The sequence below is a fragment of the Olea europaea genome, chromosome 11 (assembly GCF_002742605.1).
Source record: "Olea europaea var. sylvestris chromosome 11, O_europaea_v1, whole genome shotgun sequence".
NCBI lineage: Eukaryota > Viridiplantae > Streptophyta > Magnoliopsida > Lamiales > Oleaceae > Olea > Olea europaea.
The window spans coordinates 6,252,068-6,276,468 of record NC_036247.1 but is presented as its reverse complement, the minus strand read 5'-3'; the positions used below and the strand labels follow the sequence as shown (position 1 = coordinate 6,276,468).

At 38.2% G+C, this 24,401-nt stretch overlaps 2 protein-coding genes across 3 annotated transcripts; one reads left to right on the top strand and one right to left on the bottom strand.

The window, feature by feature from the left end:
- The first annotated feature begins 12,617 nt into the window (after positions 1 to 12,617).
- Positions 12,618 to 15,324, top strand: LOC111403144. Of its 2 annotated transcripts, none has more exons than XM_023031540.1 (3): positions 12,618 to 13,209; positions 13,289 to 13,782; positions 14,548 to 15,324. In XM_023031540.1, exons 2-3 carry the CDS (start codon positions 13,342 to 13,344, stop codon positions 14,965 to 14,967), a joined length of 861 nt encoding a protein of 286 aa, XP_022887308.1. In that variant the 5' UTR covers positions 12,618 to 13,209; positions 13,289 to 13,341; the 3' UTR covers positions 14,968 to 15,324. The 2 variants fall into 2 exon arrangements, with proteins under 2 accessions (XP_022887308.1, XP_022887309.1); XM_023031541.1 differs by having other exon boundaries at positions 12,619 to 12,971.
- A 61-nt stretch (positions 15,325 to 15,385) lies between these two features.
- LOC111403143 (arginine biosynthesis bifunctional protein ArgJ, chloroplastic) lies at positions 15,386 to 23,756 on the bottom strand. Its single transcript, XM_023031539.1, has 17 exons — positions 23,447 to 23,756; positions 22,981 to 23,103; positions 22,249 to 22,372; positions 21,994 to 22,067; positions 21,028 to 21,072; positions 20,820 to 20,870; positions 20,676 to 20,744; positions 20,447 to 20,505; positions 20,040 to 20,109; positions 18,758 to 18,838; positions 18,587 to 18,673; positions 17,872 to 17,994; positions 17,328 to 17,390; positions 16,505 to 16,582; positions 16,264 to 16,409; positions 15,898 to 15,968; positions 15,386 to 15,772 (listed from the first exon to the last, which is right to left on the bottom strand). The coding sequence occupies exons 1-17, from the start codon at positions 23,504 to 23,506 to the stop codon at positions 15,690 to 15,692; spliced, it is 1,407 nt and encodes a 468-aa protein (XP_022887307.1). The 5' UTR covers positions 23,507 to 23,756; the 3' UTR covers positions 15,386 to 15,689.
- Positions 23,757 to 24,401: the final 645 nt, after the last annotated feature.

Genomic DNA, 24,401 nt, shown 5'->3' with positions numbered 1-24,401 from the left:
CCAGGTCGCATCTTCCGTCATACTTTGGTATCTTTGACATTACATAGTGACTTGGAACCTGGACATTTCTTAGTTCCTTTGAGAACGGCAGATTCTCATCGTCATCGTCCAAGTCACAGGACTTCTGTTGTTCATCTGAATCATATTCCTCGGCCTCTTGCCGTGGTTGTTGGTGAGAGGTCCCGGGACGGTTCCTAGCTTGTTCCTCCCTCCTCTGGCGCCTATTTCTAGGCGGAGCAACACGGGGGACATTTTCACGCCTTTCTTCCGGTTGCTGGGGCATCGGAGGTGGAGGCTGTGGTCTTGTCCAAGGTTGATGTGTCTACTGTTGCCTAAGCCTCGGTTCAACGGGGCTGATTCTATCAAATATATTGTCTGCCCTCCTATGTCTTAACTCTTGCTCATATGGAGGTGGGAAGTTATCATGGTTCAATGGGACCTCGGTGGGTCGGCTAGAAGCATAGTTGGAGGAAACATCAACTTCCACTTCCCTTTCAAATGGGCTTCTACCTCGGCTATAGTCTGACGAGGCTGTTCTGTGACTTTGAATTTCGTCTTCTTGTTGGTAGTGCCCCTGAGGGGCGTATGGAGGAATGGGGAAGCTCCCCTAGCCTTGCATTTGGGCCATGAGCTCCCTCATAGCCAAGTTTTGGCTTTCAATGTCTCTCATGTTAGCCGCCATGATAGCCATTTCTCTTGACAGTCGGGCCGTTGCCCGCATTCCACCCCTTCTTTGGTGGTGGTGGAGTCTTTGCTGAGCTTCTGGGGCAGCGGGTGGAGGAGGTACATTTGCGTTTTCTCTTACCCTCCTCGGGGGGTGTCTTTGTTTGAACTCATTTTATTTTCTCTGACTTCAGATTTTGTTAAGTTGTGGGGCTTCCTCTTGTTCTTTTTCAAAAACAAATCCTTTTTCAAGGGGGGGCCCAAATGTTCTTCAACAAGCTTCCACCACAAAGTTGTTCGTGGTTATAGTATGGTTTCCCACAGACGGCGCCAATCTGTTGACCCCGAAAAGTGTTGCCAACAAATGCCGGACCCACCCGTGCGCACTTAAGCGAAGGTCCTACACGCTAAGACACGTGAACGGTCTGGAACGAACCTCTTTAGGGGCGTGGGAGTAGCTCAACGACGCGGGACGAGTACGTTCGAAATTCGACGGGATGTTCGTAATCCGATTGTACAATAATTACCAATCAGTGTTCATGAATGTGAATGTAAATATGTATAGACTTGTATTGTGTTGTAAGACAATATAAAAGAGAGAGTAGAGTGTGGTTTCTTGTATTGATTCTTGCATTAGCCTTTCGATGTTATACAGGGGAAGTATTTATAGTGTTACATGTGAAATAGCAGCCCCTAGATGAGATGGCACGTGGCCTCATCTTCTTAACTCAAACATTCAATCCTAAGCATCATCCTTGACTTGTTAGCTTGCTGCGCATTTATTGGTTGTGCAGAACCCCCATACTAGTGATAAGACTTGACATATGCACTCATGACAAACGTTCCATCAATCATTCAAACTCGATCTTTATGTAGAAGATCTCTTGGAAGAGATGATCCTGGAAGAAGTTCCTTCATGGTTCGGAGGCTTCTGCCGCTCACGTATTACTTCCCCTTCAGGGCTTCGGAAATATCCACACGCCTCGGCATATGGAGTTCGGCAACATTAAAGGCCTCGGTATATGGGATTCGGCAACATTAAAAGCCTCAGTATATGGGCCTTGGCATAAAGGGCATCGGCCATTCAGCCCACTTCGGCTAGAGTGCCACGTGGTTCGGACTCAGGGTTAGAGTGCCACGTGGTTCGGATTGAGTGGGCCATAGGCCCACGTCGATTGGCCAAGTATGACAACACGTAACAAGTGTCACACTTCTATCATTAACTTTCTTCATTATCACATTATTATGTTTAACATTTTATTGATCAGAAAAGTTTATCCTTAATCATGATTTTCGTTCAAAAATATTATTAACGTACTTTAAAATGAAGGTCAAATATTTAATCGTATTAATGTGTTATTATTTGTTTTGCTCATTGAAAATACGATAGGTAAATGAGTTTTTTTACTATATTAAAAAAAAATTGAAGAGAAATCATAATCAAGAGCAATTTATGCTAATTTAAGAATAAGATGAAAAGAAGTTTGAGACATCTCGTGTATAAAGATTATGAGTATTTCATACAATTAAAATGTAATCTAATTATTATATTAAAGTTGTGCCGTGAATATTTTTAGTCAACATGAAACTATTTGGTAGCCTCATCTCACCGTAATTTTAGTTAGGTTAGGAAGTGTGTTATTTTAACAAGATATTATTTAGCTATGTTAAAATCATTCCACTTTGGAAACGGGGAGTATTTTTGTTAAATTTATAATTGTAAGTCTTAAAATAAGTAAATCGTAAATAAAAAATTATTGAAGTTACTTACTATTAATAGTCTAGTGACTATTAATATAATCCTAGTAAATATAGTTTTCTATAGCTATGCCCCCGTTTGAGATTTTTTATTATTTTTTTTTTTTGGAGGAAATGTGTTTTGAAATAATAATTTTTTAAAAAATATTTCGTTAAAAAGGAGAAAAAAAAAAGTTTTGAGTTTACTTGTAAAATTATTTTATGAAACAAAGTCAAATCCTGTGACGGTTGTCTTTGTACCGAAGAAAATCGTTGGCATTTGTCACACTTTCATACAAACTGGAGGGCGTCCCTTTTTAGGGTAGGCTAGTAGTACCCCTGCCTCAATATTTTTTTGTGCTAAAGATAGACCTCCAGAGTGATTGCCGCACACGTCCTCATGGACTTCTCTTAATATGTAGTTAGCCTCTTCTCCTCCGACGCACCGTAAGAGTGGAGAGGAGAAACTTCTCTTAAAGAGAACATCATCAATGAAGAGGAAGTGGGCTGACCTCCTCCTTAGCTTGTAGGCCTCAAGCTTGTCAGTGGGAAGTACTTGGTCTTTAAGGTATGCTACAATCGGCTGCATCCAGGTAGGGGTCCTAGCGACCCACATGCCATTGGGGGCATCGGTCGATGGTAGGAGGTGGTGCTATATAGGTACTACCGTGAGTAGTTCCGAATCCTTGCTACTAGCGAGCTTGGAGAGTGCATCCACATGAGAATTTTCGATGCGGGGGATCTGGATTAGTTCGAATTTTTCAAAGGATGGGATGAGGTTCATCACTATTTTCAGGTAGGAGGCCATTGTTTTGTCCTTGGCTGAGAAGTTTCCATTTACTTGGCTAACAACCAGCTGGGAGTCACTACTTATGAGGAGCCTATTTACTTGCATTTCCTTGGCCAGTCTGAGGCCTGCAAGTAGTGCCTCATATTTCGCTACATTGTTGGTGGCCTTGAACCCGAATCTCACCGCTGAGTTTAGCTTGTGACCTTCAGGGCTAATGAGGACCACTCCAGCCCCTGAGCCGGTGTCTCCAGCCAACCCATCTACGAATAAGTTCCATGTAGGAAGCTCAGGGGGTTCCATGATTTCATCCACATCGAGTAAGTTGGTGAATTCTGCCACAAAGTCAGCCAAGGCCTGACCCTTGTTAGCTGCCCTAGCCTTGAACACGAGGTCAAATTCGTTTAGCTCCACTGCTCACTTCAATAATCTTCCTGAGGTATCAGGCTTTTGGAGCACTTGCCTTAGGGGAAAGTTTGTCAGCACGTGGATGGTGTGAGCTTGGAAGTAGGGTCTTAGTTTCCTAGAGGTCGTGATCAAGGCCAAAGCGAGCTTCTCCATATCGGGGTAACGAATTTTCGCTGATAGGAGTGCTTTACTTGTATAGTAAACTGGAAGTTGGGCAGTTCCCTCTTCTTGAGTCAGAAGTGAACTGATGGCCTTATTTGAGACGGCCATGTATAGTTGTAGGATTTCTCGGGGCTTCGGTTTGGAGAGGAGGGGCCCTGCCCCAAGTACCTTTTCAGGCCTTGGAAGGCCTCTTCACATTCCTCATTCCAATGGAACTTCTTCCCCGCTTTCAGCACTTTGAAAAATGGGAGGCATTTGTCTGTAGCTTTGGAGACGAAGCGGCTAAGTGCGGCCACCCGCCCAGTCAAACTTTGCACTTCCTTTGGCTTTTGGGGAGACTTCATCTTGTATAGGGCCTCAATCTTCTCTGGGTTGGCTTCAATTCCGCGTTGATTGACCATGTATCCCAAGAATTTGCCTGAAGCCACTCCAAAGGCACATTTGAGGGGGTTGAGCCTCATCCTATATCTTCTCAAGATCTAGAATGTGCTGTTGAGGTGTGTTATGTGGTCCTCAGTCTCCAAACTCTTTACCAACATGTCATCCACATATACCTCCATCGTCTTGCCGATGAGGTCCATAAACATTTTGTTGATGAGCCTTTGATAAGTTGCTTCGACATTTTTCAACCCGAAGGGCATCATCCTATAACAATAGAGGCCTCAATCTATGATGAAAGAAGTGTGCTCCTCATCGGTCGGGAGCATGGGTATTTGATTGTAGCCAGAGTATGCGTCCATGAAACTCAACAACTCGTGCCCAGCCGTGGAGTCTACTAGTTGGTCAATCCTTGGAGAGGAAAGCTGTCTTTCGGGCAAGCTCTGTGGAGGTTGGTGAAATCGATGCACACCCTCCACTTGCCATTGTGTTTCTTTACCAAAATCGGGTTGGAGACCCACCTCTGATAGGTAGCTTCCCTGATAAAGCCATTTTGGATGAGCCTCGTACCTTTCAGGATTGAGGGCTCTCCTTTTTTGCCTGTATGGGGCAACCTTAGGATCGACCTCCAGGTGGTGGTAACTGACCTTGGGGTCTATGCCTACCATGTTCTCATGCTTCCAAGCAAAGACATCAAGGTTCTTGCTTAGGAAATCTTTAATCTTTTCCTTCAGAGTGTTGGATAAGCCCTTGTCTACTCTCAGCATCTTGGATGGGTCTCGGGGGTCCACCGAGAAGTTCTCGAGTTCCTCGACTGGGGATGCTTGAAGTTCATGTTCAATTATGCGGGGATCAATCTCGTTAATGACCAAGACCTCCGAATTGGGTGGTGCATCTATAATATCGATATCTTCTGGTTCAGTGGGAACATCACCTGGGATGTCATTCATGACTATATCGGCTATGATTACATGGACGTCCCGGGGCTCTACCTTTTTATGGAGCTTAGATAGCACTCTCGCGACCCTCTTTGGTCACCTCTCACTGTTGCTACCCCAATTTTCGTCGGGAATTTCATACATAGGTGGTGGATGGAGGTGACTGCTCTCAATTCCTTTAGGGCCGGCCTACTTAATACTCCATGGTAAGCCGATCGACTGTCGACAATGAGGAACTCCATGAAGTTCATCGTAGTTTGGGAAGACTATCCCATCTCCACTGCAAGTGTTATCTTTCCCCTTGGAGTGAAGCTATCTCCGGTGAATCCGTACAGAGGAGTTGTAATGGGTGTCAACTGATGATCCAATATTATCTTGTCAAAGGCGGATCCGAATAGAATATTGACAGAGCTATCGTTGTCAATTAACATTCGCTTGAGCCCATTTCGGGATATGACGGCCCTCACAACAAGTACATCGCAATGGGGGAAGTGAACTCCTCTGGCGTCTTCTTGAGTGAAGACGATGGGTGGAACTTGGTTCCTCTAGGAGCTGCTGTTCACAATGTAACTTGTCAAAGGGGGGTGTTTAGCCTCCCGGGCGTAATTCCTTTTGGCGTTTCGTGTTTCACCGAAAACATACGGGCCTCCAAATATGGTATCTATCTCGTGGATAGGAGCCTCATTCTAGACTTGTCGGTTTCTTCGGTGCCTGTGCCCTTCCCTGGGCCTCTCCGTATCACGTTCCCTTCGTCATGGGGAAACATCCATTTGACGAGGAGCGGCCTCCTCGCTCCCACGTTGGTTGTCGTGCCTGGACAGGGGCCTGTTTGCTTGGGACGACTCATTTCTGTGCCTGGGGGGTTCCGCCCTGGAGCGGTGCGCAAAGTCTCGGCAATCTGCCGTGTCGTGTCCATTGGACCTGTGGTGTACACAGTATCCTGGTGGGTTCTGATTTGACCTATTTCTAGGTCCCGAACCCCGGCTTCGGCCTCTCCCCTTACGGGATCCTTGTGGGGTTTTCGTCTGCTGGGTGTCAGTAACTAGGTTGATATCCTCATGCGTCAAGGTAGGAACTGCGTTCAAAGTGGTGGTGGCAAGTGCTTGGCCAGAATTCTCATTTCCAGCCTGGTTCATTTGGTAGTCCATCAGGTGGGAAGTCGGCCCTCTAGCACGCTGCCTCTGAGGAAGTGGGAGGCCTCTAATTGCCCTGTTTCTATGCTCAATCAATTCTTCATTGATGATTTCCCGTCTCATCATCTCGAGTAGGGCATCATAGGTGGTGGGATCTTGATTTTGTACGTCCCTCCAGAATAAGGTATTCATGTTCAGGCCTCCCCTTAAAGCGGATAGTGCCTCACAGTCGGTGACTTGCACGCAGTACATCATTTCGTCTGTGAAGCGAGATAGGAAGCTCTTTAGGGATTCCTCATGTGCTTGTCTCATGTCTTGGAGACGCTGGATGGGGGCCTTTCCTTCTTTGCTTACCGCGAACCTCTTCAAGAATGTTGTCTTGAATCGGGTCAGCTTCTTATGCTCCCCGGTAGCAACCTGCTATACCATATTTCAGCCGCTCCACTAAGTGTTAAATGGAAAGCTCTACACTTCACAGCTGGGGTGGCGCCCCTTAGGCTCACGTGGGTTTTATAAGCATTAAGGTGCTTCTCCAGGTCGCATCTTCCGTCATACTTTGGTATCTTTGACATTACATAGTGACTTGGAACCTGGACATTTCTTAGTTCCTTTGAGAACGGCAGATTCTCATCGTCATCGTCCAAGTCACAGGACTTCTGTTGTTCATCTGAATCATATTCCTCGGCCTCTTGCCGTGGTTGTTGGTGAGAGGTCCCGGGACGGTTCCTAGCTTGTTCCTCCCTCCTCTGGCGCCTATTTCTAGGCGGAGCAACACGGGGGACATTTTCACGCCTTTCTTCCGGTTGCTGGGGCATCGGAGGTGGAGGCTGTGGTCTTGTCCAAGGTTGATGTGTCTACTGTTGCCTAAGCCTCGGATCAACGGGGTTGATTCTATCAAATATATTGTCTGCCCTCCTATGTCTTAACTCTTGCTCATATGGAGGTGGGAAGTTATCATGGTTCAATAGGACCTCGGTGGGTCAGCTAGAAGCATAGTTGGAGGAAACATCAACTTCCACTTCCCTTTCAAATGGGCTTCTACCTCGGCTATAGTCTGACGAGGCTGTTCTGTGACTTTGAATTTCGTCTTCTTGTTGGTAGTGCCCCTGAGGGGCGTATGGAGGAATGGGGAAGCTCCCCTGGCCTTGCATTTGGGCCATGAGCTCCCTCATAGCCAAGTTTTGGCTAGCAATGTCTCTCATATTGGCCGCCATGATAGCCATTTCTCTTGACAGTCGGGCCGTTGCCCGCATTCCACCCCTTCTTTGGTGGTGGTGGAGTCTTTGCTGAGCTTCTGGGGCAGCGGGTGGAGGAGGTACATTTGCGTTTTCTCTTACCCTCCTCGGGGGGTGTCTTCGTTTGAACTCATTTTATTTTCTCTGACTTCAGATTTTGTTAAGTTGTGGGGCTTCCTCTTGTTCTTTTTCAAAAACAAATCCTTTTTCAAGGGGGGGCCCAAATGTTCTTCAACAAGCTTCCACCACAAAGTTGTTCGTGGTTATAGTATGGTTTCCCACAGACGGCGCCAATCTGTTGACCCCGAAAAGTGTTGCCAACAAATGCCGGACCCACCCGTGCGCACTTAAGCGAAGGTCCTACACGCTAAGACACGTGGACGGTCTGGAACGAACCTCTTTAGGGGCGTGGGAGTAGCTCAACGACGCGGGACGAGTACATTCGAAATTCGACGGGATGTTCGTAATCCGATTGTACAATAATTACCAATCAGTGTTCATGAATGTGAATGTAAATATGTATAGACTTGTATTGTGTTGTAAGACAATATAAAAGAGAGAGTAGAGTGTGGTTTCTTGTATTGATTCTTGCATTAGCCTTTCGATGTTATACAGGGGAAGTATTTATAGTGTTACATGTGAAATAGCAGCCCCTAGATGAGATGGCACGTGGCCTCATCTTCTTAACTCAAACATTCAATCCTAAGCATCATCCTTGACTTGTTAGCTTGCTGCGCATTTATTGGTTGTGCAGAACCCCCATACTAGTGATAAAACTTGACATATGCACTCATGACAAACGTTCCATCAATCATTCAAACAAGATCTTTATGTAGAAGATCTCTTGGGAGAGATGATCCTGGAAGAAGTTCCTTCATGGTTCGGAGGCTTCTGCCGCTCACGTATTACTTCCCCTTCAGGGCTTCGGAAATATCCACACGCCTCGGCATATGGAGTTCGGCAACATTAAAGGCCTCGGTATATGGGATTCGGCAACATTAAAAGCCTCAGTATATGGGCCTTGGCATAAAGGGCATCGGCCATTCAGCCCACTTCGGCTAGAGTGCCACGTGGTTCGGACTCAGGGTTAGAGTGCCACGTGGTTCGGATTGAGTGGGCCATAGGCCCACGTCGGTTGGCCAAGTATGACAACACGTAACAAGTATCACACTTCTATCATTAACTTTCTTCATTATCACATTATTATGTTTAACATTTTATTGATCAGAAAAGTTTATCCTTAATCATGATTTTCGTTCAAAAATATTATTAACGTACTTTAAAATGAAGGTCAAGTATTTAATCGTATTAATGTGTTATTATTTGTTTTGCTCATTGAAAATACGATAGGTAAATGAGTTTTTTTACTATATTAAAAAAAAAATTGAAGAGAAATCATAATCAAGAGCAATTTATGCTAATTTAAGAATAAGATGAAAAGAAGTTTGAGACATCTCGTGTATAAAGATTATGAGTATTTGATACAATTAAAATGTAATCTAATTATTATATTAAAGTTGTGCCGTGAATATTTTTAGTCAACATGAAACTATTTGGTAGCCTCATCTAACCGTAATTTTAGTTAGGTTAGGAAGTGTGTTATTTTAACAAGATATTATTTAGCTATGTTAAAATCATTCCACTTTGGAAACGGGGAGTATTTTTGTTAAATTTATAATTGTAAGTCTTAAAATAAGTAAATCGTAAATAAAAAATTATTGAAGTTACTTACTATTAATAGTCTAGTGACTATTAATATAATCCTAGTAAATATAGTTTTCTATAGCTATGCCCCTGTTTGAGATTTTTTATTATTTTTTTTTTTTGGAGGAAATGTGTTTTGAAATAATAATTTTTTAAAAAATATTTCGTTAAAAAGGAGAAAAAAAAAAGTTTTGAGTTTACTTGTAAAATTATTTTATGAAACAAAGTGTGGTTGAAATTAAATTTAAAAAAAAAATGAGTCTTGATAAAATTGAGGTTAAACAAGGGCTAAACACATATTTGTAGCGCAATTTTATTTCATTTAAGTGTTACAGAGAACATTGTGTGAAAGCATAAAATAAATCAAACAAATAATTTACTAAGATAAACAAGAAGAGAATATGATCTACACGTGCACCATAGTCCATAGCCTATGTATCCTTTACGCAACTCCACTTATCCAACCCCTCCAGTATAAAGCGACATGAGGGGTTGAAAGTAATGATCACTTACATAACATTTTAAGTTTTTTTTCTTTTTTTTTTTTTTAAAAAAATATTATCGACTATTCAACGTACGCAATACATATATATTGTCCTTTCACCATTTTTTCCCTCTCCTCCTTAACCTGAAATCATAGCTCCGCTTCTGCCAATTTTTCCTAAAAGCCACCCTCGCCATCTACTACACCCCATATTCCATCTTGTTGATCTGTCGAGACGTGATCCAGCACCTGTCGAGCACGTGCGGCCAAGTTTGCTGGATCCGCCGGCAGTCTTTTTTTTGGGTTGGCAATAGATGAAATTTTTAGATTAAATATTTGATAATCATTTTTTGTTTGAACTTTGCTTCTGACCAAATTGGTTAGTGTTGGTTTTTTTACCTTGCAGGTCTCAAGTTCGATCCTCCATCTATCAACTTTTATTGTTCCATTTTTTTAGTTTTAAAATTTAAAATTAATGGAATGAGGAGGAGGGGATTCTAACCTGGAGCTATTGTTAAAATTATTAGTGGTTTGACCATTATGCTACTTGTTAAATTGTTATAACTATTTAACAAATTATATATATTACATCTTAGCTTGTTTTACTGCAACAATAAATATTTGAATTCGAGCTTTTCTTTTGAATTATATAAAACTTGGCAATAACGTCATTCAATGAGTATGATTTATTCTTTTAACAAAATTATATATATATTTAATTTCAATAAAATAATTGTTATGTTTAAATTTTAAGTCTTGTTTGATTTCCATTTATTTCAGAATATATTTTTCTCTCTTTTAATATTCTTTAACAAAATAATATTACACGAAATTCAAAATTTTTTCTTATTTTTAACTACATATTTTTCATCAAATCACTATTTTCCAAAATGCATTTTTTGCCCAAAAAAATTACATCCAACGAGCTTGTAATATTTTATTGGGCCGACGGCCGACAATCAATGATCGCCTGTGCTGACTCAAAATCCTGCATCCGCCATTGGACATGATGTCTTCAATTTTTATCACCTGCTACCCTCCTTGAATTCCTCCTCGATGTTCTACTTCTACACGCACGTACCTAGAACAAATATATTTAAAGGAAATCCTCCCCGAATTTGCTACATTGCACGCATCTAGGTATTGCTAACAAAAGGAAAGAAAAAAGAAAATGGCTAACTTAAAAAGTAAAAAACATCGAGAGAAGAAACAACCAATTAGCAATTTAATTCTTTATATTTTGCTGAAACAATTATAATTAATTAATTCATTAACTATTAGACGTAGATATTCTTTTATGCGTGCAGTTGCCCCTAGGGCACATCTCCAAGTGGTAAAAGGGGAGGGTGGAGAAATCCAGCTTTACTTGAGGCTGCCGCCTCAAGGGTTCGAATCCTGAAATATGGATTTGGCTCTTGGGTAAGTGCAAGTGTACAAGCAACCTTCCACCCTATACCCTTGGAGGCATAACCTGCGATTTACCTCTCTCACGATACTTCAGGACAGGGATGATGGGAGACCCTCAAGGTTAGGGTTCAACATTTTTTTTTTCCTTTTACGCGTGCAGTCGATTATTTTATTTATTCAATATTATATTCTACTTGGACAAATCCAAAGCAGTGTTGTCCGTCCAAAATATCCCATCCCATCCCTTTCTTTTTTTCTGTTTTATTTGACCAAGTTCAAATATTCCAAGTCAAGTCACGATAAGAAAAATATCATCTTTTAGTTACACGTGTACAGCCACGGTTATCTTTGTTAAAGACAATCTTGTCCTCGTTGACTCTCCCCTATTACATTGTTGTCTTTTCATCAATACTAGTCTGTGTAACACTACATTACGAACTTATTGATAAAAATGCTCTAGAAAGTTCTATTGGTACGACCAAGTATAAATATAAATTTATAATTGAAAAAGAAAGTAAATTACAAATATTTCAAAGATGTACAATCAAGATTTGAAGGAAACACATGATCTTTTAGAATTGTCATACCAGATAAATAGCAAACAAAGTTAAATTTAGCGTGACGTATCATATCATTGAACGACGAGTTTAATAGTCATTCAATTACGTGTAATTTTTTAATAAACTGTTAACAAATTAAAAGGGAAACAAGTCCAGTGAAATATCATATAATATTATAGGTATTGATAAAGAAATTATATTATCGTTTATTACATTTTTCTCGTCCTACTGTTCCAAATAAGTTTTTTCGTCCTACAATTCTAAATATCAATCGTACACTAAAAAAAATCTTAAAATTAGTGTAAATTTCATTTACGGTCGCTGTACTTTTTTGCAAATCTCAATTAGGTTCGCTAAACTTCAATTTATTCTCAATCGAATCATTAAGTTCCAATTTTCTTTTGAATTTCACTATCCTTTCAACTACAGTCTTCCTAATCAATGAAAATTGTTTAATTGACAGTCATGCTATAACACATTTTTCACATAATCTATGCATGATATGTCATAAAAGCATTAAGAATTAACATAAAAATGCAAGCATTTTAACATTTTAATCTAAAGACATTATCATAATTTTTATTTTACTATTTTCATTTATAGGGTGCCGTATAAGGATTACGTAAAAGTCCAAATGAGTAATTTTCATAAGTTTGAGAATGATAGGTGATGAAGTTTAAAATTAAAGTTTGGTTACTCAACTCAAATAATTTATTGAGACCGCTTTACCCCTTACAATTGTAGCCCTCGTTTGGCCCTAAATAAATTAAATTTTATTTTTTTCTCCCCTAGTTTCAATCACGTAATTTTTTATAAAATAATATTACACGTGAATTGAAAAAATTTCTTATTTTTTAACAACTCATTATTTAAAAAAAATATTATTCCATATATTTTAATTTTAAAAAATAGAGGCCAAACGGGCGTATATTTGTCGTGGTAGTATAAAAATCCATGTCGAAATCTTTGCGCGTAGAAGAAGGGTATATATACTTTGATGCATACATTTTTTTTTTATTTATATATAGCCGCGTTGGTGGAGATTCTTTGTTATCCGATAAATTCTCTGTCTAATCCACTTTTCTCCTCCTTCAATGGTTCCCATGCCGATCTTAGCGTATTTTTACCGATTCGTTTAATAGTCTTTCGAAATTCTCAAATCGATTTATTTGTGAGGATTAGTGCTGGGCGTTGAGTTTGATATAGAGGGAAAAATACCTAAAAATAATTTGGGGAAAGTGAATCGAAGAGCATCGAACAATGCATTCGGTGTCTTGTAAGGATCCGGTGTTGTTCACGCGCCCTTTCGTGTCCTCTTTCTATGGCGGATCATCTTCTAATCGTCTGAAACATCTTCAGAAAAGTGATCGGCGTGGTAATATTAGTAGTTAATATTGGATTTTATTTTGTTTCTCTTAAAGTCGGTTTCTTTTTCTTGGGTTTAGCTTTTGGGAGGTTTGTATCCCCAATTTTCAATCGGTTATTGTTATATAATAATAGTGCTGTCGATAATTTGTTGAGCTTAAGCGATCCAATTTTCTGATCTGTTCATTGGATCTCGTCTTTCGAGAGCTCGGTTCAGCTATATTTCCGAGGATTCCTGGGTATACAAGGTATTCACTTGATCGCATATACATGTAGCCCTTTCCTGATTTATATAGTTTCAGATTGTTCTGATTTGTGCATTTGCAGATCTTTTCTGCAACTTTTCACTCTTGTAGACGGATAGCTGCATCCCACAAAATATGTCATCTGCTCAAGATATAAGCAGCCTTAGTGAGTCATCAACAGATCCACCTGACTTAACTCGTCATGATTCGGGATATCTTTCTATGAACGATCTGAAAAACTGTTTAAATCAGTTTGTAAATATTGAAGAGCTTGAGATAGGTACCCGTGGCTTCACTCCATCTCCTGAGGAGAATGATATAGACAATGCTGAGAAGGAAGTTGAACACAATCAATCTCATGGGAACAAGTGGAACAGTTTAGCTTCGGACAAACACTTCAGCAAGTGTTCCAAATTTTCATCTCCTGCATCATCTGATGAGCATAAAAAATTCCCTGCCGAAGAATTGTTGGATGGGAAAGAGAAGCAAGGTAGTGATATAACCGCTGAAGTCTCAGCATTGAATGGCGATGCCAAATCTGCTAATCAATCATATTCACGTTGCATATCCTTGCCTGTAAGTTTTACTTTTCGATAGCTAGCTTTTAATCATTAATATACAGATTAGATTTTCTATTTGACAATTGGATCCCTTCAAGGGAATATGAGTGCCGGTTTTTTATCCAAGGTAGTTTATGTTATTCTCTTTATGATAATTATATTGATATGACAGAACTTTCACTGATAATTTATATAATTCATATGATGAATTCCTGGAAAGTAGTAATGGGTATATTTATCCTTTGTGTTTCCATGACCGAGGTATGTGTTCAGTGATGTGCACAGTTGTGTGTAGATGGGTGGGATTCTTCCATTTTTTAGCATCAAGGGTGATCTTTAGTATTTGTAAAGAATTCTACCTGATGTAAGTGCATTTTGACATGTGATACTAATTACTGAGGTTGTTCCTCCCTTCATATTTTAAGTTAATTATTTTTTCTGATGTTACCAAATGTAATTAAATTCTTTTGCTGCTCTTTTGACATCAGACATACTCTTTCTGGATGGTCCAGGCGAGTAAAGCTTTTGCCTATGTATTTTGAATTTTGCGAATGGGAATATTTGTTTTACACCAGTAGTGAAAGTTCTGTTTTTTGCTCTTCAAGTTTCCATTTTGCCCTTCTTTCTGTTCCTTAAAGTATTTGGAACAGTGCTGGCAATCCTGTTTCAGATGTACAGATGATCCTTGTATGGCGATCATTTAAGGGTTCAGGTATATAGTATTGGAGATATGCATTAACGTATGTGGTCTTTTTTCCCTCCCTTGACATTCTATTCTCAGACTCCTATGAAGCTTGTATCTGCCATGAAAGGTAGCCGTGAAAAGCAGGGAATACCACCTAAGAAGCTTTCAGTGACGTGGGCCCCTGAGGTGTATGATCCTGTTCCTTCAGCAGTGACGCACGTGGTATCAAACAAGAATCATCGCCAACGCAGTGATAGCAGAAAGTATGGGAAGACCAAACAGAAGGGCGGCGGCAAATCTTCTCGAGGCAGCAAGGGCAAAGACAAGAAGCAAGCTCGAAAGAACAGTGGGAGCACTAGCAGGTCTTTCAAGGATCATAGCATAGTGCATGGTTTTGATGACCCTCTTACTGGTATTGAAAATTTCGATGTTGGCAGCCCAGTTGCATTCTGTGGAAGTAGTTTTCTTAAAAAATCTGTTACCGAGTTGCACTATCCAGTCACAGAGGCTACATGAGCCATCATCCGAATCAATACGGCTTTATTTTCATTCTGCTGATGTTGTAAATATAAATAATTTAGTTAGGTTTTGTTGATCGGTGGAACTTTTGAGGAATAGGAAAATATTTGTCTGATGGTGGAACTGCTATGAAAACTTGCTGAAGACTTCTTTTTCGTGATGATCTAAAATCTTGTTTTATTGTATTATATTTTCAGTGAGCTTCTTGTTGCTTAGCTCATTGCTATTTGATTGCTAGTTTATGGTTGTAATCTTGTGCCCGTGATTATCAGCACATTGCTAGTTTATGTTGATATTCATGTGCCTTTTGGGATAGCACGGAGCATGGTGCTTTATTCAGAATTCAGTTATTTACTTGAATACATTCGTTCAAAGATGAAGAATTTAGCTTTGATTTAGTAGAAGAAAAGTGCAAAATCTTAATGATCTTGAATCAGAATTGCTAATGGGTTATATCCCAGTCCTTTGCGAAGGAAAGTTCAGAGTTGATTATTCTCTGGGACTACAACTTGGATACAGTGACAAGTCCTAGCTTAAAAACAGGGGTAAAAGACTGGTGGGCGAAAGTAAAATTACATAAACATGCCTATACAAGCATGTTCCCATTACTTGCAAGGATTAACAGTACATCTAAATAAAGCATTTGCTCGAAGAATAGATCTAGCCAAACGTGTCTCAACATCTGAGATGGTTCAATGACTGATGGGAAAAGATATTTTCTAAGTAGTGTACTCTGCATTTATTTTCACATAATCATAACTCAAGTCACAGCCCCATGCTAGCCCGCTACCTGGACCATCACCTGTGAAAAAATGGAAAAAGTAAAAATCAATGAATTGTAATTCCCAGAATTGTTATACCAATTTGCATTCTCAACTTATAATTTCACGACACAGCACGTCATTTCTGCATATCTATGAATCTTACCAATAGATATTTGAATTACAACTGTTCCATGTATCTCACCAGCCTTCTTAAGATAATCACTAGCTGCAGCCCTGCAACATTTCAAAATTCTCAAGACTGTTAAAGAAGTATCGGAAAACATGCTAAATGAGTGACCATGAAAAGAGGGGAACAAAAGCAAAAAGAAGAAGATTTGTGGAGAGACGCTCGTTTTGGGCAAGGTTATAATCTGCAAACGCAGATTTCAAATTCTCAAAAACTCACAAAATTTCACACACAAAGGTTTCGCCGAAATATCATAAAAAGCATTTGAAAACTTTGGGAACTATGTTGATATGATTTTATCCAGGCTGAACTTTGATGGAAAAATTAAGTATTGTCTCATACCTATCGAATGGCAATGGCTGCCCACCCTCCATTAGCAGAATATCTCCCAGTGATATTTTGAGTTTGTTTGGATTAAAAGGAATTCCTGCATAACCAGCAGCACAAGCAATACGTCCCCAATTTGGATCCCTACCATATACCGCAGCCTAATGACATAAAGCACGGGAAAAATACAGTAAGCCAGACAAAATAGGAAACAGCTCGAAGCATGTGAGATCATTTGAATGGATATAAATCGTACCTTCGTCAATGAAGAAGATGCCACTGATCGTGCAACCTTTGCTGCTTCAGCTTCACTGCTTGCTCCTGTTACTCTTACCTTCACATGGTATTAAAATCAGAAACACTCTACTGTGGACACAAGGATATATTGCCCATGTTTTCTCAGCGAACACTATGCACAATTTCCCTGATATCCAGTTCTATGTTGTATATATGTTCCTTGCTTCTTATCAAATAGCAATTCCTACCTAGGACTTGAACTCATTTGGATAGTCTTTTTTGTTATTAGGATGGATGTACTATCTTATTAAAACGGCCAAGTCAACGATTAGAGGTAATGCAGGTAAAGATAATGCAAGGAAAGCATGACCTGGGTGGTTGGCTCATGTTATGTGTTGATCCAAAGAGGCTCTCATTCATAAGAGTGGTGTGATTTCTGTACAGCAAGTTAGTAGAGGGAGGTTGATCAAATTTAACATGGCTTTTTGAAGCTTGCTTCTGATCTGCAGTAGATCTATGAACTGAGCAGAATGGTGAAGAAGGATTCGTGTAGCCAATCCAAATTAAATGCAAAATAAAAAGCTTATTTTATTCTATATTTTTACTTGGTGTTTGTTTGAGAGAGATTATATGAAGTGAAAAATGAATTTATCGGATAATGAGTGGTTAAAAAATAAGGAAAATTTGAGTCCACGTGCAAAATTATTTTATTCGGAGAATGTGTGGTTGAAAATGAGTTTGAAGAAAAATAACTTTCGAATAAGTAGTGCCAAACAAATGCTTATTATTGCAAAGTACGTGGACAAAAGTTAAGAAAATTATGTCCGTAAAAATATGCTTACCTCTATCAAGCATGTTGCCCCTTCGCCATCCCAAGCTATTGATTTTGCTAGACCTCGCATTACCTGAATAAAAAGAACATAAAATAATGCTAAAATTTGTAGAGAACTGGGCACAATATTTCCTCATAGTCCAACCAATTTCAACAATGAGCCATGTGGCCTGGACTACTTGACGACCATTCTCATATTAAGTCATCAAGCCCATCTGTAATTAACTACCTTAATACTGATAATAGCATGACAGTTGAAAAAGGAATATGGAAATCACCAAAAGCTAGCAATATAGCATAATACTCTGATGACATTGTTGAAAAGGCAATTCGAAACTTACTCCTGATAAGTATGAAAGTGTAAGACTGTATCAGAAGTGATTTGATACAATGTAATAATTAAAACTTTTACGAAGCAACCCCTGTATCATTCTGCAGACTTGCCAGGATGAAAGAAAGATGAAAGCTTATAATTAACATCTATATTTTGGACTTCACTATGTAGCCGTTACCAATACCAAATGAGGATAGAGTGTGAAGATAGTTAAACATACAGCATCAAGACACGCTTGTAGATGTTCTCCCTCAGAACTATTCAAAGAAGAAATTTTGTTTGATCCTGAAAGACCGCTAGCCAATGCAAGGACACAATCATTTGTACTGGTATCTCCATCCACCTGCCGAACAAATATCCCGCCAAATGAAGCTTCAGATTACAAAATGTAATTAGTTAAATTATGCGGAGACAATCAAAAAAATAGTGAGTACTAACTGATACATTAACAAATTCATAAATCACAACTACAAATTACATCAGGCATGTCTAACATTTTGAGCGATACCAAAAGGAAAATTGAATTTTAAAAACAAACAAGTACATGCAAAAGCAATATAAAAAACACACAGGTTCCCAAAATTATGGAAGTGTCCAAAACCACTAAGGCAATATGATTTGCATGTTTTCTGGCTAATGAAGTCTACAAGACGAGCACCACTTGCAGAAACTGAACTTGCATATCCTTGAATTTAGTAAATCAAACATACCCTAGCACTTAAATAAGGAGAAATTTATGTTTGCAGACTTGGGGCTTTATTTGGTCCTACTTGTCACAAGTACCAAGGGTGAATGGATCAATCTCCACATGCCAAGTATCTCATATTTGCCAGGAACATAAAATGTATTAACAGATTCGAAGCCTAGCACTCCTTAATTTTTATATATAATTTCATGGAAAATGAGCCAAAAATGTATGAGAGGTTGTTACTTGCCGTGATTTGGTTGAAACTACGATTTACAGCAACCTGTACCATCTTTCGCCAAACATCACTTGTGACCGAAGCATCTGTTGTTATAACCTGTGAGAATTAAATCATGATATGGAGTAATTAAAACCCATTTCTGAAACCAGCTAAAGAAAGGAAATCGCTGACAAAACTTACACCAAGCATTGTTGCCATGTTAGGGTGGATCATTCCAGAACCTTTTGCCATTCCCCCAATTCTTATACGAGTTCCTCCAACCTGAGTAAAGTATAATTTCAATTAGAAAAAATAATGTTTTGCTGTCCAGTTGTAGGGAGAGAATTCTTCAATCAATTGATAAAATTCTAAAACTTAGAAAGAAGTGTTCATTTTCATTCAGACACACACAGAAACTTGAATCTTCACTCTGCAAAATCTGTTTGGAACACAAATGGGCTTGTTCATTAACAATTTAGAATTACGTGCAGGAGAACTTTAAAATTGTGTTTGTATAAATGTGTCAAATACAAGTTTTGCAAAAGCTATTGGCGGGCATGATGTAAATACCAAGGAGTCAATTACTACTCAACACAAATGGCTTATTCTCGCACATGTTCAATTAAATAAATTGAAGATTAATATTATCTCATGGCTCATTTATTAAAAGAGCCTAGAATGAGCAACTTTTGCTGAAATGTGAAAATTATTTGTAAGTTTAGAAAAAATTTGGGGTATATCTAATATGGCCAATAGGACATGCAAAATGATGGCAGTATTTTTCGTTGCATTATTGACCTCTTCAATTCCTTCTCTTCCATATCCTATCAATTATATATATATATATATATAGAAAGCCAAATTCTTGAAATTGTTATTGAACACAAACAGCATATGAAACAAACCATTGAACAACCTTCAGGTCAGATATAACAGATTTGATGTGCCCACAGCAAAAATATCCTGTACTCGTACTTCATTACACGGCGTCGAATATTATCTCAATTACTTTAATATTTGAGAAGTCCTACATTTAACAGTTGATGTTCAACTGAAGAATAATCACCCACACCAACCAATAATTTAAAGAACCCATCTCATGAAAATAAATGTAGATATTTTCACTATGCGAGTAACTCTAGCTTTCTCCTACATTTGAGGTAAAAAAATGATGATTTATGCAAGCGAACATTTGACATTTCAACCGATTTTTCCTCTATAAATCAAACTGATTGTTCGTTGCTGAACTACAGTTTCTTTCTTTATCGCAAAATGGGGAAGAGAGGATCAATAATGTTCCTCAGGTATAAGTTTTCCACATTGTCACCCATCAGTACCCTTTAACTTATGCACAATAACAATTAATGTTGGCTTCACCTGGAAAGTATCTCAATCTCAATTCCAATGTTCGATAACAGATCAAATACTGTCTAACCAAGAATGTATAAAATAAACTACTACTTGAAAGAAATATCACACACACCTCAGACTCAATTGCAACACTCTTGCTTACAAGATCAGTAGTTGTTATTGCTACAGCAGCAGAGTACGCCCTGCAAATACATTGACGAGATTAAAAAAATCTATGAGTAGAAAGGATGTTTGAGCATAGAGTTTATAAATAGAACCATTTTTGAGCTTGGTCTTAAGTTTACCCAAATATATTTCCACCTCCCTTGATGTAATCTCCAAAATACCAAAAAAATGAAAAAAAAAAAAAAAAAAGCGGGGGGGGGGGGGGGGGGGGGGTGGAAAATAAAGAAAACAGAGGCAAATGACACAATCAACACGTGAAATCCTGTTTAAAATAATTATACAATATAATTTTAGGAACATGAGAAGTAGTCAGTTTGCACAATGAGGGTTCATAGGTCCATTATGCAGAAATACCCTTCAACAGTGGATGATAGCAGATTTACTAAATTTGGAAGTGACTTGAGAAGAGCCTCCTGCATAAGATGAAAAACACTGATCTGTCATAACTGCTATTATGCTATATGTCATGAAACGAACACATTTTAAAATGTTTTGGCCCACTTGGTCAAATAAAGAAGAGAACTTGATATCATCCACATGTTAAATAAAAAATATAATACCTATAAAATGTTTACACACTTGCCTTCTTTATTCTTTTACCTATCACACCAGTGGATTCAATCAATACTTGCTCAGGATTAAATTGCAGCAACTGCAACAATTAGATATTTTCTGTTAAAAGCATGCGAAGAATACGTGAGACAGTATATACAGAAAAAATGCATACCTCAGAGAGGGCATGAGAACATTCTATTACATCCTGGTAGCCTGCATCACCCTACAACAATTTGAAGTTATCTTAGTCTCAACACACTAAATAATGATATTTTCCCTTTCCATGTTTGGTATTAAGAAAAGAAATCCACCTTCCAGATTTCTATTTGCAAAATAGAATTAAATGCCAACACAAAGCTTCTAAGTTTCAAGAAATTTACCGTTGCTGCATTTGCTTGACCAGCATTTATTAGTACTGCACGAGCCTAAAAAGTTACAGAAATGCATTAGTTATTGCTAGAAGAGAGAAACGGATAACAAATTAAACCATTCAAACTTGACAATAAAGTGTGCACCATTTTAACAGCCATGGAACCAAGATTTGAAACACACAATTTCAACACACTTGGCAGCTATAGGAGAACATTGAAAGACTAAATCAGTTGACTTTAGACAATAATTAGGATTAATGAACAAATTAGTTTCCAACTTATCTCTCATAGAAATGACAAAATGTCACATACCGATAGTAAAAGAAAAACACATGGTCATAGAAATGATTGGGTCAAAATTTATTCAACCAAATCAAAAAAAAAAAGCTCTCCACTCTTTTTGACCCCTCATCTGTATATAAATTCATTATGTACAAGTAACATTATTCTAAATTTATTTATAGGTTCACGTGATATCAGCATGCATAAAGTTTTTCTTTCCTATCCCTGGACAAGTACTCTTATATAAGTAAACGAAGTAGACAAGAACACACACGATAATCATTCATCTTACTAGAACAGACCATCATCATAATTTCTGTTCTAAACTTCAATAGGAGGTCTGTTGTTGAAAACTTTGATGATTGCACTCGCAAAAGACATAAGGTAGACAATTTGAGATGGTACATATACTCAAAAAAAAAAAAAAAAAAAGGAAGAAGTAGAAGATGATGATGATGATGGCAACATGCAAAAGCAGGCAATAAAACCCCATTTAGTCTTAATCAACTAAACTTTTGGTTCACAGTGAAAGCAACATAGGATGAGCAAGGAGAATGAGAAAATATTACATGATCACAGGGAACAGGAAAGGATGCTAGAATCCATAGGAATTATTGAATTTAAGTAGCGGTAAACATGCACCTCCCGGAACAATAATGTACTGCAAACTAGAACACCATTTCCCCAACATACCGTTGTTGAATTATCTAATGCTTTTTTACAGTATAGTACAGGTGCAGCTGCAACCACATTTGTAGTAAATGCCCCTGGAAACCCATGAGAGAAGGGTCAGAAACAGATAACCAAAATTTACGGTAAGAAGTCATTCCCTAAATGTGATCTAATATTATGCCATGGTGATATAAATTATGACTGTTCAACTAGAAGATAGAAATATTCTGAAACATTTGAGTAAACCAATTATTATAAAAATGTGATTAGGCTAACCTGCAGACATAGCATCTACATCACAGGTTACCAGAGCGAGATCAGGCTTTTCTCCAACTGCACGTAACCCACCATACATCCCAGCAGCTTTGAAACCGTTTGCAGCTGTAACTCCTCCAGGGACCTAGAAATTTAAATCCTATGTCTTCAAAACCCAGAATAGGACATATATGTCATGGACTTTAGAAGTCCATTTGGCACAATTAGCATAAAAACAAACAGCAACGCTACAATATTCATAGATTACCGACTCCAATACATTTCATAACCAAAACAAGATAACTTGAATCCCCACCCGCCAAACAGGAACACCAACCTCCTTCAGGTATTAACAATTGCTGTATTAAGAAAAGCAACTATTCATGAGGTGCAACAATCCTTACTTATCAATAAAAAAAAAGAGGTGCAACAATCCTATGAACATCTGCAAACTATTTGTCCCCCTCTCTCGTCATTTTCTTTGGAATTGTCAATAATGCATGTTGCAGAACTTATGTTGACATCAACATTTTTCTATTCCACCCTCTGATTAAACAGCAAACTTTCCTTCTTTTACTTCTACTAAGCAATAACCAAATGACAGTGTCCGAATACGATAGAGATTATAAATTTTTATAGGAGAATGAGATCAGACTCATAAACACTCACATTGAGATGAATAGAAAATGATCCAATTCATCCAGTGTTTGGAATCACCGCGATTAAATATCAACATTTGGAAATGTTACTCACCTGCTGCCAAGGCCCTTCAGGCAGTAATATTGGAGCAGCTGGTACGTAATTGGACATCTCAACAATTGGTGAAGCTGCATATATTCTGAAGTCTCTTTGGGAATTACCCGACAAGCCAAATGTCTGCAGAATACCATCACAAACATTAACATCACTGCATATACTTAGATAACCGAAAAAAAACAACAATCAACAAACTCTAGAAATTCAATACTGTTGACAATGTCTCAATTATTTACTAACTAAATCCATTGAGCGAAGAATAAAACTAAGATATCCCTCAATAAATCAAAACTTTTACAACACTATCATTGTTTTAACTCCAAAAACATCGGGAATGATCGCAACATTAACATGTTCATCATTTTCTTTTCGTAACCACAGTTCACTGATAATCAAGTTTTCGTTTTTCTTTTTTTTATAGCATTTGTTTTCAATAGAAACTAATTGAAAACCAAGTACTGACCTTCGGTTTCTTGAGTTCTGAGAATTTGATGCAGACATGATGCGGCATACATAGAGACATTGTTATTTTACTACTTTATTGCAATAAAAAACGAATAACAAAAATTATTGTTCAATTTGCAGCCTTCTGAAAAGAACTAACTTTACTATGGCTGAAGCATGGGAAAAGAATTATATAAGTTTAAAAAATCTGTTTGTTCGATTAGGTAAGAATTGCCCAAAGGACTTGACCGGCGAACTGAGCAAAGATACGTAAGGGTTTTTCTTCAAAACCTATCGCGAGCAATGCACGTGATTCATATGCACATTACTCAGCGTACTGTCGTTGTACAACGTGCATTAGTTAATTGTACCATGCCTTGGCCGGGGGAGAATATTTGTATGTCAAAATTATATTATCTAGAGTCTAGACCACAACATTCTTTGTTTCTATTTTTCTTTGTTGAGTGGGGTGTGTAATATACACGAGTGTGTGGTTAATTTCTTGAAATTAGACGAATTAATTCAAATTTATGCGGTTTGAAGATGATAAACCATGATTTGTACAAACACATGAAATGTATCTCTTTTAATCATCCTCGTTTGAATCTCATTAATTTTCATTATATTGCATTCCATTTTTCTCTCCCATATTATTAACTATACAATTTTTCATAAAATAATATTACACGTAAATCGAAAATTTTTCCTTCTTTTTCAACTACTCATTTTTCAAAAAAACACTATTCCACTTATTTTTATTTCCAAAAAAAGGGGGCCAAACAGGATAGTGGATGAGGAAGCTACATTGATTATTAAAAACAGAAAAGCAACAATAATCTTTGTAAATTGGACACATTGAATCAAAAGTTTGATCATGTTTGTATCGTCTTGAATTGCATTGCTTAACTATGTGTCAACTCAATCTATTACCCTAAATCGACAATTCTTTTCAATTTTCTGGTTCCAAAACATTT

Coding starts and splice junctions, on each gene's coding strand:
- LOC111403144 (XM_023031540.1), top strand. CDS start 13,342: ATGTCATCTGCTCAAGATATAAGCAGCCTTAGTGAGTCATCAACAGAT. Junction 13,783..14,547: donor CACGTTGCATATCCTTGCCT/GTAAGTTTTACT, acceptor TTCTATTCTCAG/ACTCCTATGAAGCTTGTATC.
- LOC111403143 (XM_023031539.1), bottom strand. CDS start 23,506: ATGTCTCTATGTATGCCGCATCATGTCTGCATCAAATTCTCAGAACTC. Junction 18,839..20,039: donor GTGTTGCAATTGAGTCTGAG/GTGTGTGTGATA, acceptor TACTTTACTCAG/GTTGGAGGAACTCGTATAAG. Junction 15,773..15,897: donor TGTAATTCAAATATCTATTG/GTAAGATTCATA, acceptor ATTTTTTCACAG/GTGATGGTCCAGGTAGCGGG.